The following is a 12,450-nucleotide window of genomic DNA, read 5'->3' as shown; positions in this document are numbered from 1 at the left end:
TCAAAGGTAAGTGTCTCACAACGGAGTTTTTTAAGCACCTTCCTCAAAAAGATACTGAGATAGATATTTCTTCTTAATATGCATTTTTGTTAATAATCTCTTCAATCTAAACTATAAAACGTGCTGTGCAACATGACTGAACAAACATCGCCATGAGAAGTATTTCCCCCTTGTTTGAGTAATTTGAATTTGTAAGCTAATGTAAGTTTTTGTATTAAATAATGTACTGTGTGCAATTTTCTTTCTTGTAAAGTACTTTGAAGCTTTCAAAGGGCACTCTAGGTTCATAAATAATGTGTTGTTCTTTGCCAGAACTGTAGGGCATTTCTTGTAAGTTCTAAATCTTCTTTGCCAGAATTGCAACATGTTACATGCCAAATCCTGCACACAAATGTTCTACATGTGGCAAATACATATTGGTAAAGACCAGGGGCGTGGCATTCCTGGATTTCTTAGAGAGACTGGGGAAGGGAAAGAAGTGGGAAGGAATAATGAGGAAAGGCAGAGAAAAAAGTCTGTGCATCATTTTAAAAAATGAAAAACAACAACAACAAAAAAACCCCTCCCCTCCCAAAATACCCCATAACTTGCACTTAATTATTTCCAAAAACTAAACTGTTTGCTGCATGCAGCACTCACAGGTACCCAGAGCTAAGTCTTTACTTTTCCTTCAGTTATGGAAACCAGGCCTCTATTTCTTTAATAGCTGAAGATTCTTCAATGCCAGACATTTGTAAGGGTCAGAAAAACTGCAATCCCTGCTCCTCTGAGCACCTGCTAATGTAAATGGAGAGAGAGCCAGGAGAAGCAGTACAGTCAGGATCACCACTATTTAACAGGCTGTGAAAATGAATCCTCTTCTTCAGGCAAAACTGTCATTTCTTATGCCCAAAGCTACAGGGAAAAACCAAGGCCAATGGTTATAAAGTGTGAACTCAGGCCTCTTTGCAACCTCTGCCACAGACAAGTAGGCTCCTACTTCTGGAGCTTGGAAGAGGAGAAGTGTAAAGCAGCAAGACCCAGAAATTCCAACAGGCATTTGGCCACATAGGTTAGACTGCTGAAGGATAACAGGACTTTAATGCATCTTTTTAATGTTACTATTTTCTTGATTAAGCACAAACAAGTAATGTCAACAGTCCTCTATAGTTTGGAAGGAATTGCTGAAGTAACTAAAAATTTTTACTATTCCCTGCCCTTCACTGAATTTCAAGAAAATGGTGACAACAATTATTTATCAACCAGCAACAACCAGCTAGTTGAAAAGTTACGAGAAGGTACTTAGACCTAATCAGGCATTAAGCACCAGGATTTAATAAATGTTTACAAAATAAACTGATATTAAAACTGAACTCCACATTCTGCAACACTAAATGAACGTTTCACTATCTGGTTTCTTTTGAGGTGGCAAGAAACTACAGTAAAACCTTTGCTGTTGCCAGAATTACACTGCTTAGAGAAAAACATCCTGTGTGTTACCATTTGCTGCCATGATTTACAGAGATATGGTCTGTAGTCTGTATCAGTTTCATGTGGAAGTTTTAAAGGTAAAAAGCTTTCTGCAGAGTTTGCAGATTTCTGCATTAGTGTCTGTGTTGTTGCAAAGAGGATCAAGTGGTGCTGTGTCACAAGCTTTTCAAGGAAGTTAGCACATTTCTTCAGGTTCCTCTCCTGCAAGGTAAGACTCTCCCCTCCATTGCTTCTGTCTATCCAATAAAAAGCTGATAAACTGTCTAAAAGCAAAACACAGAGCGAGGGGTGAGCGCAGAACAGGTTTTCTAGAGAGTAGAGAGTGAGGAGTAACTGAGTGCTACTACTGCAGCTCACAAGGAAGAGCCTTCCCAGGCACTGCTTTATCATTTCTTCTGTCCCTTGTTCCAGTCTGTTCTCAAGAATGGTGACCAGACGGAGCATATCAAAATGGTAATCGGTGTCAACAAACATGACTTCTACTTCCAGTCCTCCCTGTGCTTTGGGAATGATGCAGCGGGCTAGCAGGTGATAAAGCATTTCTGTTTTTCCTGTTCCTTCTGGGCCGTGGAATTCAATAACATCTCCTGTTCAGAAACAAAGCAGCACGTTGTCAGGTAAGAGCATTTCTAGCCCAGAGTTGGTTCTCAAGTGTTTTCTGAACCAATATTCACTGTCCCACAAATTGGGAAATGCATTTTATTTGACATTCATAAAATGGTTTAAATCCTGGTTAGCGTCCACCAACAGATATTTCAGTTTTCAAGAAAGGCCTCTAAAGTGAAGTTAATCAACTGTGAACAAAGGTTGAAAGCCTCTGCCAGCACCATCTAGGAGACTTCCATCAAGAAAAGGTTTCTATATCATTACAGGCAGATAAAGGCAGAAGAGGAAGCTGCCACACAAAAGTGGCTAAGAAACCATCTACACTATGCACACACAATTAAGAAATAACAAAGCAGAGGACAAAACAAAAAAAAATTGACATATTAGAGGTCACTTCACATAGATGCCACATGCTGCATGTCACAAGATTCCTGCAGGAATCTGTGACTGGTGAAGAGAATACCACTAATTTTTTTTGGCACTTATATTCTCCTGTGGTGATAATAATGTGAAACTGCTTCTTTTGACAAGGGAGACTCAGGGATTCCTTCAACTCCAGGCAAGGCCACTGTCTGAAGCAAAGGATCTCTGTTCATAAAAGGATTCAGCCTAATTGCCTCATCCATGTGGGTCATAAAATACATATCATAAAAATTTAAAATGTTAATTAAAAACAGCATTACGCTTCATTAGGAAACCAGTTCTTTTGTTGGATGTGAATGCAAGATACTCAAAAGCCTTATCCAAAGTCTTCTGATGTCTTGTACCAGAGAAAGACCCTAGAAGAAGTTAATTCATTAGCTGCTCTTTATAAATTTCTAATTTTGGGAACTGGATTATTTATTTATGACATTTTGGATTTTATAGGCAGAAGGGTAACCACATGCAGTAAGGAGAATCACACCACTGTAATTGCAGGAAGGTGAGAGATTTCCACAGCCTTGGCAAGTGCAAATGGCATAACAGCTTTCCATAGGGGGATGTGAGAGTAGAGAATTAACTGCAACTTTCCTTAAACATGTTTGTGCCTGCCTGAGTTAACAGGGCTTTTCAAGTCACTGCTCAACTTCTAGAGGATGTCCTCATTCACAAGTGCCTACAACATCAAGATGCAGTTTGGGATCAGGGGAGCAGGATGGTAGAGCAGAAACCAAGCTCTTCTCCCTTTGCAAGTGTTAAAAGCAATTTACACCTGATGTGACAAGTCTGTCCATTTCAGTGACACTCAGAAATACCATTTATACGAATTTCTGATCCTTTGAAATCTATTAAAAAGCTTGATTGTCTCCCAAGCCCTTATTAAGCTGTTCTGAATGGCTCCCTCACTTCTGAGCTGAAAAATAATAACACATCCTGGGACATAAGTTTTTATTTTCTCTTCCTGTGCAGAGGTCACAGTGCCCGACGCTGTCACTTGCAGCCAGTGGCTCTGCTGTCACATAGCCTGTGCCAGAGACATAACCACACCCTGGCAGGGTGAGATACCAGCTAGCAAGAGCTCCTCCTAAAAGTGCTGGGTAGGTCATTCCCTCCTATTTTGTCTCTTGCAGTATTTTAGAACAATTGTGTAAGGCAGCTCTTGATAAGGAACAAAGCGTATCTTTTGCCACTGGCTATGACACAAAACTTCTGCCACCCTGACTGGCATTTTTGAATCCAGACCAGTAACTGAGTGGGGCCAACAGGCAATACTGCTTCACCTGCCTTTACAGCAAAATATGACCTGCTGGATTCCAAAATTCTTCTGGGAAATAAATGCTTCACTTTTTCCATTTGAAGACATTCTAGCAGGATGTCTGTGTGCTGCAGAATGACACTGGATGAGTTGGTCTTTTTTACTGGCAGAAGTAATAAAACTTATTTAAGCAAAAATTCGAAGTTGAATGACAAAAATAATTCTCAGAGGCTTTTGTGGTGAAGATTTATAAATGTGATCGGCAAGAAAGCCAAGCACCCCTCAAAGTTTGTTCAACATTGCTGAAAGAGATCCACAGCTGCCTTGTAGTCAGACCAAGACACTTGAGTTACTCTGCAAACAGAAACAGCTTGGACTGCAAGAAAACCTCAAAAGAGCTGGGGATTTCTGTGCCTTCCTGATTATCCAAGAGGCTGCCCACAAGGAGAACGGGTGCAAAACAGGAGCCATTTATAGCAACATCTATAAATGTAGGGTTTCACTGAATTAGCAACCAGGCTGTTACAGTAAGATAAGGGGGGAAATTCATTTCTCTGGATCAGAGAGGACAAGCCATGACACAGCAAAGGAGGAAGTGAGGCCAACAACGTTTTCAAGAAGCCTCTGACATGCTGACAGTAGGTCACAGAAGAAACTGAGTGATCATGACTAGCATCATCCATTAATGTCAAAACAACTTTGAAAGGAGTATTAGTAAAAAGATACTGTCACAGGATGAGAACAGGCTGAGAGAGAGAGCAGGAACAGCACTTTAACATAGAAGAAAATTAATGGGAATTTTTTCTATTAGAATTGGTGTTGGCAGACATTAAACATATCAGTAGATGAATGTTCCATTAGCTTGGCAAAACATGCAGAAGACAAACTAATTGGGTTAATAAAAACTTAAGTTTGTGAAGATTTAACAGATGGAGATGGATGAGTAGAGTGATTTCACATGAAATTCAGCACTGGTGAATTCAAGAGTTAGGTTTTAAGGAGTCCCTGAACACATTGCCTGGCTCAGGGCAGCCAGAACTGGCTCATTATGGGCAGACTAAAGAGAATTATAGTCCACTCCTATGAATGGGCAGGCAGGTTAAACTAAATGATGCTGAAGAAATGTAAATATTTATGTAAGATTAATATATTTTTAACTGAAACACTGGTCAACAGTTTGGTGTTATGTCTTGAATGAGAAGAGCCTTATTTTTGTCTGTAATCAATCCACCTGAAAATGCTGGTTAAACTATTTTCTGACACTGCAGATACAAACAGGCTGTTGGAACACTCAGCAATAACTTTGTGTGTTTCACATTGTAGGCTACCTTGAAGTTTCTAGGCTGGTCATTTACAATACTGTGCAGAAGCTGTCACTAACATTTATACCATTTATAAGTGAAGTAGAAAGGCCTAATATTTATTCCAAGTTAATGTTGGGTGTCATGCAATTGGTGAACATCAGAGCCTTCAACTGACACCCACACCTTCATGCCAGTGGCACAGGGGAAATATGACTGGCAATAGTGGAAGATTATTTAATGCTTGTGTCACTTTTGCTCCATTCCAGAAGAGCTTAAATGGTATGTAATTAATGTACTTATGTGCTCTTAAATATGCAAGTCCATCATAATTAGAAGCAGTGGTTAGAGTATCACATTAATACCTATATTACCTGTGCCTATTTTACAGTACCCTGACATGCAAGTTATGAACACTTACCTAAAACGTAACCTTTGGATAGTTTATTGAAACTTCATGTATTTGTTTGGTTTAAATTTCATCAGAAAAAAAGAATAATTTAGGTCTTTGCATTGCTTTAATCACAGCATTTTAGATGAAGAGCCGTTCAGTATTGACTTCATGGGCAACCTATTATAGAATTCCACAGTGACACACTAAAAGTCAAGTTCATGACAAATGGAGAGGTAGGCCTTCAACAGGGATTTAAGACTGAATAATGTGAACACACATCAAAATAACACATGGCCTCACATGAATACTGTGGTATTAAAAGACAAAGCAAAAATGCAATAAAAGGTGAAGTCCATTTATATATATAGAGCTAAAGGGCTGTGCTAATATGTTAGGCAGCTTCATTAATGTCAGCCAAAAAGCATGACCAATATGGGTAATAATTGATACCATTTGTTGGAAGCAGAAGAAAAATACAAGTGCTTCAAAAGCTCAATGACTCTGTTGGCACAGAGAAACCAGTGATGAATTTTAGAAGGTTTCCAGCCATGTTAGAACTAAGGTTCTGGAACAGTCTTCAGACAGACATGAACAACCTATAAAGCTTTAAGAGCAAAGCAGATCGTTTGACATGGAATTATGTAACACTATGGACTGCAGCAAGGGCAGTCAGTGAATCCCCAAGAAAATGTCTTAAAATCTGTTTGACCAGTATATAGCCAGTTCAGTCTCAAACATTTATTTGTTGTGTGTAAAGCTGACTAAAAAATACCAAACATCCAGACTAAAAGATTGTTTAATATTTATGTTTTGAAAAAAATACAGTAATATCTCATTTTCTAAAAAAAAAAATAAGAATTTGAGAGTCTTGTGAAGCATACACTAATTTCACTCTTGGTCCTTAATTCTTCTTGTGAGTAACACAGCAGTTCAGAAATGAGAGTATTTAAATATTCTTTTGTGCTGTACTTGCTCTGGCTTAGCAGTATTTCTCCACCCTTTATCATTGTTATGACACACTGGAAACTTTCAGGGTAGGAATCATATACTGCTAAAGCCCACATGTGTTTTCTAGTGCTGCAAAACAATACACAAAGGGTCTCACAGTGACTGTGTTTGAAGACTAAGCATCATCTCTCATCCAATTATCCTGATTCTTTTTATTGCTTTTTCTGCTCTTTATTCTGAACATTCCATATTTGTGGGAATTCAAACTGCAGGTAAGTGTGCTGCTAACCACTGAAGCCACATACTTGCCCTATGAAATCCACTCACTCATACATAAATTCCACTACAGTAGTACCTCACCACTGATCCTTACAGTTTGCCACTCGTATGCCTTTTTTCATATATATTTTTAGTCCTGTGCAATCAGAGTTGTCTTTTCCATTGTGAAATTCATGAAATGTCACACAATATGGAAAATCAGTCTGATTTCCTGAATAGTGTGTTCTTTTCTGTTTAGTTCACTAATTTCTTTCATTAAAATACCCATCCTTGATCTTAAAATTTCTTGTACTGGTGTCATTGAAAGGTTATCCCTTCTCCAATCTGAAATTCTTGTTCATTCACTGAAGGCCTCCATGAGCCATGTTGATCCTGCATTGTGAACTCATCCAACTAATTAGTACCTATGGCCATAATGGAATTGTTTATGAAGTTCTAGTCCAAGTATACTTAGGATTGTTCAGGTCAAGACTGAATGGCTTGATGACTTGGCTTCATTGAAAAATACTGTTTGTTCATGCTCCTTATCCTAATTTACCCAGACAACTCTGTATCACTGAACTCTTTTCTATTTACTGAACCTCGTGTTCTTTGCAAATTTCTGCAGTTATGACTTTGTGGTGGTTGTCTAGACCACTGATAAAAAAACAAACAAAGAGGTTTAATGACAGACTCTAGAACAAATTGCAGGAAAACTACTGACACTGACCAACATGCTTGGTATTTACGCACCTACACCTGTGTCTTGATATGCATAAAGTAGGTTTTGAGGCCTATTTAATAATGTTTGGAAGGGTGACTTTGCATTATTCCATTTTATCTAGATTGCATTAAACTACATCAACAATTAGAGCTGATCTAAGGCAAAATAATTTACTTTTATGCTTATCTCTGAAAATACTTCTACATGAACATTTTTCCATAAATGGGATGAAGACACATTTTTACCATGAACAGGAGATCCTTCCTCAGCAAACAGACAAGGTTCAAGATTCTTCAGAGAACTTCTGCCCTCAAGTCGTGCAAGCAGCTTTTAAAGACAAGACAAAGAGCCATACTGTTAACTTTAAATAATGAACCTCAGGACACAAATTTAAAGGATTCTAAGAACTGACAGTTTTCCATGACAGTCCTATTCAAAGATTAGCCTGATTTTAAAAGTATTTTCATATATACATATGGAAATGCAACAGAAGGTCCCAGCCTTACAAACAACAAGCACACAGATTCAGTGGCAGTGAGGACTGGAGATATGAGGAAAAATAAAGTTTAAAAAGCAAAGGCTGCTCAGGGACATTAGTGAGAGGGATCGCCTCCAGTACACAGCAGTGCTGCCATTCCAAAGAACAAAGGAAAAGACCATCATTTGTAACAACCATCACCTCAAAAAAAAATACTGGCTGAGAGGTGAAACCTTACCCATCAACAATCCCCCGAGCCAGCCTCTCTGAGCATTTCTAAGTAAAACCATGTGCATTTCATCTGAAAAGTTACACAGGACTCCTCTGGGCTACAATCCTATTATATCATAGTTACTTGTTCAAACAGAGTATGGATTAAGAATGTTCAAAAGTAATTAGTCACCAGTGGCTCTGCAAGAACCTTCCTAAAGCAAGCTTGAATTTGTTAAGCAAGTTCTCCAAAGCCCCTCGTAAAGTAAGTCCATTGTAAAACTAATTACTTCAAAGATCATGGACAGTTTCTTAAATTGAGAGGTATTTGCATAGCAAGTAGACAGGTATTCACAAAACCGGTGTTATTAGTAGTTCTGGCACACTGTGTAAAGCAAGAATGAACATTTTCTCTGGTACTAGAGCTGCTATTCCATACATGTATTCCCATACATAAGAAAGGACATTATTGGGATGCTCAGTGTCACCAGAGCATCTACCCTGGTGCTAAATACTACATTCTCCAAGACACCCAGCTGTCATTTAGAGATCTGAACAAAACAAATCCTGTTCAGTTCTATCCCATGCTCAAGACCAAAAGAGCAGTGAGCACACACCTTCAAAAAACTGCTGCCTTCTCTTGCTTTCCTCCTTGTCATATCGATGAGCAACACTCGCTCTGAATGATCTTAAAAGTTCTTTAAACTGTTGTGTGTGTTTTTGCCTTTAAGAGTAAAATAAAACCCCGTTAAATGGTCCTTAATTTGCTTCAAGTGGTCACAATGGGAATCTAAGTGTGACATTTCATTGACATTTTAAGAGTCCCTTCCATTAACAAAATGTCAATGTGTTTGCCTTGGCCTCTTCACACCTATCCAGGAGAGTTTTCTGACTCATCCTCTGAAGGGCCAAAAAAACCACTCAAATTGACCTTGCTCTGGATCAGCAGATCCTCCCATTACACTTCACACATTTGTGCAGCACAAAACACATGGTGAACTCCTGGGAATCAGCAGGGTTCCATGATCCGGACAAAGCAAAAATCCAGATGGACATACATACATAAGAATACAGGAACTTAACTTGGGGCACATAAACCAGCAGCTCTCAACTACCAAGAGGGCCTTGGCAGACCCTGCATGTGCAGCTTTTCTGTGCAAGCAGCTGCCAGGGCCTGGCCACCAGCGAGGAGAGGCTGCATGCACTGGGAAGAAGAACCAGGAATCCCTCACCCCTTTGTCAGCAGTGGAAGTTGAGGAAAAGAGGAAAACCACCACAGGCTGCTGCTTTCTGATGCTCTTCACTTCTCAGCAGAGGAAGCACTGCTGCAGCACACAGGGATAACAGGGGCTCAATGATGGGCACTGCTGGGGCCAGCAGTCACAATTACTGCTGGCCTAAACACATTGCTGCAGCCTCCTGCTCTAAATTAATTTGTACATTAACAAATATATCCTCTGCAGTTTATTTTTCCTGGTAGAGTGAGCCCCTGTGTCCTCTCAGACTATCAACCCTTTAAGTTTACTGAGAGAGAGTGAATTGATCACTATCGTTTAAATATGAATCTGCCATTATTTAAATGACAAGTTTATGGATTAATTTTAAATAACTACAGGTGCTTTCTCTGAGCACTGCTCATAAAGGTAATTTATGGTAATTTGCTGATGATAGCACACCTGTGTTTTTATCAAGCTTGTATTTACTTCCGAGTTCTGAAGCAGAATCTCCAAAGGCACTTGCCTCATTAGTGCCATGCTGGGAGCAACGGGGTTCCTGGCAGAAACAGCCAACAATTTTCCTTCAACTCTCACAAAGGTTTGTCCACAGTGCAGCAGAAGTGAAGGAAGCAAAGCTGAGATGAGACACTACACAGGCATCCCTCACCTCTGCCCAGATTACACAGGGACAGCACAGGCTGCTCCAAATCCAGCAAGAGCCACCTTGGCTCTGCTCCAGGGGAGGCTTTCCCATTTTGCCTCCTCACGTGTTCTTCTGGAATATGAGGGGGAGAAATCTCCAGCATGTAAAGGGTAATCTGGAGGGAGGATGTCAGGTGTCCCAAGCTTTGTCACAGACAATGTACAGAACACAGCAGAACAGCACCCCTAGAGAGAACCTTGGAGTGGGAAGAGCTTAGAAAAAATTCCCAAGTCAATTTCAAAACCCATATTAGAGACTTCTGATTCTATAATCAAAGTGTAGGTGCTCAATTATTCCTCCATAAGCCTCTCTTCATCTTTTGTTACATATAACACCACCCTTTAGCAACCTGCTAGTGGTAGCTCCTCACTCTTAGGTATTCTTTGAAAATGTAATTATGCCAGCAAGAAACTGCACAGATGTGCAGTTACATGTAGAGAATAAGCTGTACAGCAAAAGTTCAGCAGCAGCTGGGATAAATGTCAATAATGACACAGCTGATGGGACTCAAATATTTCAGCTATGCCTTTTATAATTTATTTTCCTTTTAATAAACAAATATGCATATGGACAGTCCCACTGACTAATGCATGACATGCTCGTATTCTGTTGGTTTCAAGAGAGCTGTGCATCAATGCAAGCACACACGTAGGTCTTGTCAGGAATGAGAGATTACTTCATTAAAATGTTAAAGAAATTCAAATTAAATACTCCAGTTCTGGTAGAGGCTGTGAGCTAACCTACAGGCTATTTACACATACAAACCTATCTCGAGTACTAGACAAAATTTAATTCTCAACCACTATAACCACTCTGATTGAGCTTTTGTAAACTTTGGGCATGAAGACATATGAAAGCTATTTATCATTACTTTTATTGTAATAAACCAAAGGTGTTTTGCAAGAAGTTCTAATTTGTTATATTAATTATATTCAATAATAAAAGCACAATACTGCGGTCCCAGTGTAACTCAGTAAAATCTGACTTTATGCTTGAGACTATTTAAAGAAGTATTGGTTTAAATTAAGTGTTTTCTGTTTAAAGTGCTTTTACCATTTTTTGTCTGGACATTGTATTCACACATTGACTTTTCTTAATCCAATGGTCTCCAACTCCTCCCTTGTTCCAGGTTGGATATCCATCCACTGCAGGCAGTTGATGCCATGAGCATTCCCTGTCAGCACCACTCACGTGGACAAATAAATGCATTTACCCCTTGGACAAAGAGCACATCTCATGTCCTTAATTTATCTCTAGTTGTCAACAGTGGACATCTGATACTATTTTTTTTTAAGTGTCAAAAGGGCTTAAAAGGCCAAGTCCCACTAAAAACCACACAGAGCTTTAACAATAAGTATTATCACACTTTTCGGTTTTATGTGAACTATTCAGCATATTCTGGTATAGTTACACAAAGATCTCCTAGCAATGAAGTTGCTGATCAAAAGTGGAAGTTTCTAACAAATAAAACATGCAGAAATGGAAAAAAAACCCTAATAAAACAACACAAGATCCCAAAACTCAAACCTCTTTCTCCTAAAGAGGGGGAAAGCAATTCCACCTTACAAAATGTTTATTTATAGAATCATAAAGTTGGAAGAGACCTTTAAATGAAACCTTCCGCACAGTTCTTCCTTAGGCAACCCCTCCAACGCCTGGGAGGGGAGCGCGAAGGGAATATTTGTAAAGGAATTATCGAGACGCCCGAACCAAGAAGCGCCCACGTCAGGAATCCACCCGCATCCCGACCCAAAGGCAGAACACGGACCCAGGGAACCCCGATCCCTCCTGGATCCGAGGGAAATCCAGCGGGAAAGCCTCCGCGGCCTTTCGGGGGCGAAACTCCCTCCCTCCCTTCCTCCCTCACGCACCGCCCCCTCAGGAGGCCCCGCGGAGGCTCCCCCGCGCCCGCCCGTGGGGGTGAGGGGGGGAGGCTCAGCGCTCCTCTTTTCCCCTGGCTACAGTCTCGCCCGCCGGTGTGCCCGGGGCTGCGGGGAGCGGGGCGGGGGCCGCGCCTCACCTGCGTGCCCGACTCCGCCCCGCCGATCGCGTCACCCATGGCGGCCCCGCGGCCCCGCGCCCGCCGCCGCCCCGCAGCGCCCCCGCCCGGCCGCGCCCTCTGCGCCTGCGCGGCTCGGCCCCCCGGGAACGCGGGGAGGAGCCTGCGGCCTGCAGAGTTCGGGTTCGAGTCCCGCCTCCGGCTCAATTCACGGCCGCCCACCCGCCCGACCCTCGTGCGCGGTCTGGGATTCCTTGGACACGGCCAGGAGAATCACAGAGTCAAATAGTTTGGGAAAGACCTCTGGAGTCATCGAGTACAACTTACGACTGAACACCACCATGCCAAGCTGATCTTGGCCATGTCCGGTCTTTCCTTAAATGTTGTATTGCACTAAACCGGGTATCAGTGTTACACTTAAACACTTAAGCTCCAGAGATGGTGACTCCACCGCCTCCCTGGGCTGC

The 12,450-nt window shown here is 41.0% G+C and overlaps 1 protein-coding gene across 1 annotated transcript; it reads right to left on the bottom strand.

The window, feature by feature from the left end:
* Window positions 1–746: 746 nt before the first annotated feature.
* On the bottom strand, window positions 747–12,061 carry XRCC2 (X-ray repair cross complementing 2). Its single transcript, XM_084202115.1, has 3 exons — window positions 12,005–12,061; window positions 7,622–7,703; window positions 747–2,057 (listed from the first exon to the last, which is right to left on the bottom strand). Exons 1-3 carry the CDS (start codon window positions 12,041–12,043, stop codon window positions 1,342–1,344), a joined length of 837 nt encoding a protein of 278 aa, XP_084058241.1. The 5' UTR covers window positions 12,044–12,061; the 3' UTR covers window positions 747–1,341.
* Between the last annotated feature and the right edge of the window lie 389 nt (window positions 12,062–12,450).

The sequence above is a fragment of the Fringilla coelebs genome (genome assembly GCF_963513975.1).
Source record: "Fringilla coelebs genome assembly, chromosome: 1".
NCBI classification, from domain to species: Eukaryota; Metazoa; Chordata; class Aves; order Passeriformes; family Fringillidae; genus Fringilla; species Fringilla coelebs.
Note: the sequence above shows the minus strand (reverse complement) of the source record. Positions and strands in the feature narration are given on the sequence as shown.

Bases quoted from the DNA above. Each gene is read 5' to 3' on its own strand.
- XRCC2 (XM_084202115.1), bottom strand. From the start codon at position 12,043: ATGGGTGACGCGATCGGCGGGGCGGAGTCGGGCACGCAG. The intron at 7,704-12,004 runs GTGAGGCGCGGC...TGTCTTTAAAAG, and splicing joins GGGCGGAGTCGGGCACGCAG to CTGCTTGCACGACTTGAGGG. The intron at 2,058-7,621 runs GTAAAAATGTGT...GTTTCTGAACAG, and splicing joins GGAAGGATCTCCTGTTCATG to GAGATGTTATTGAATTCCAC.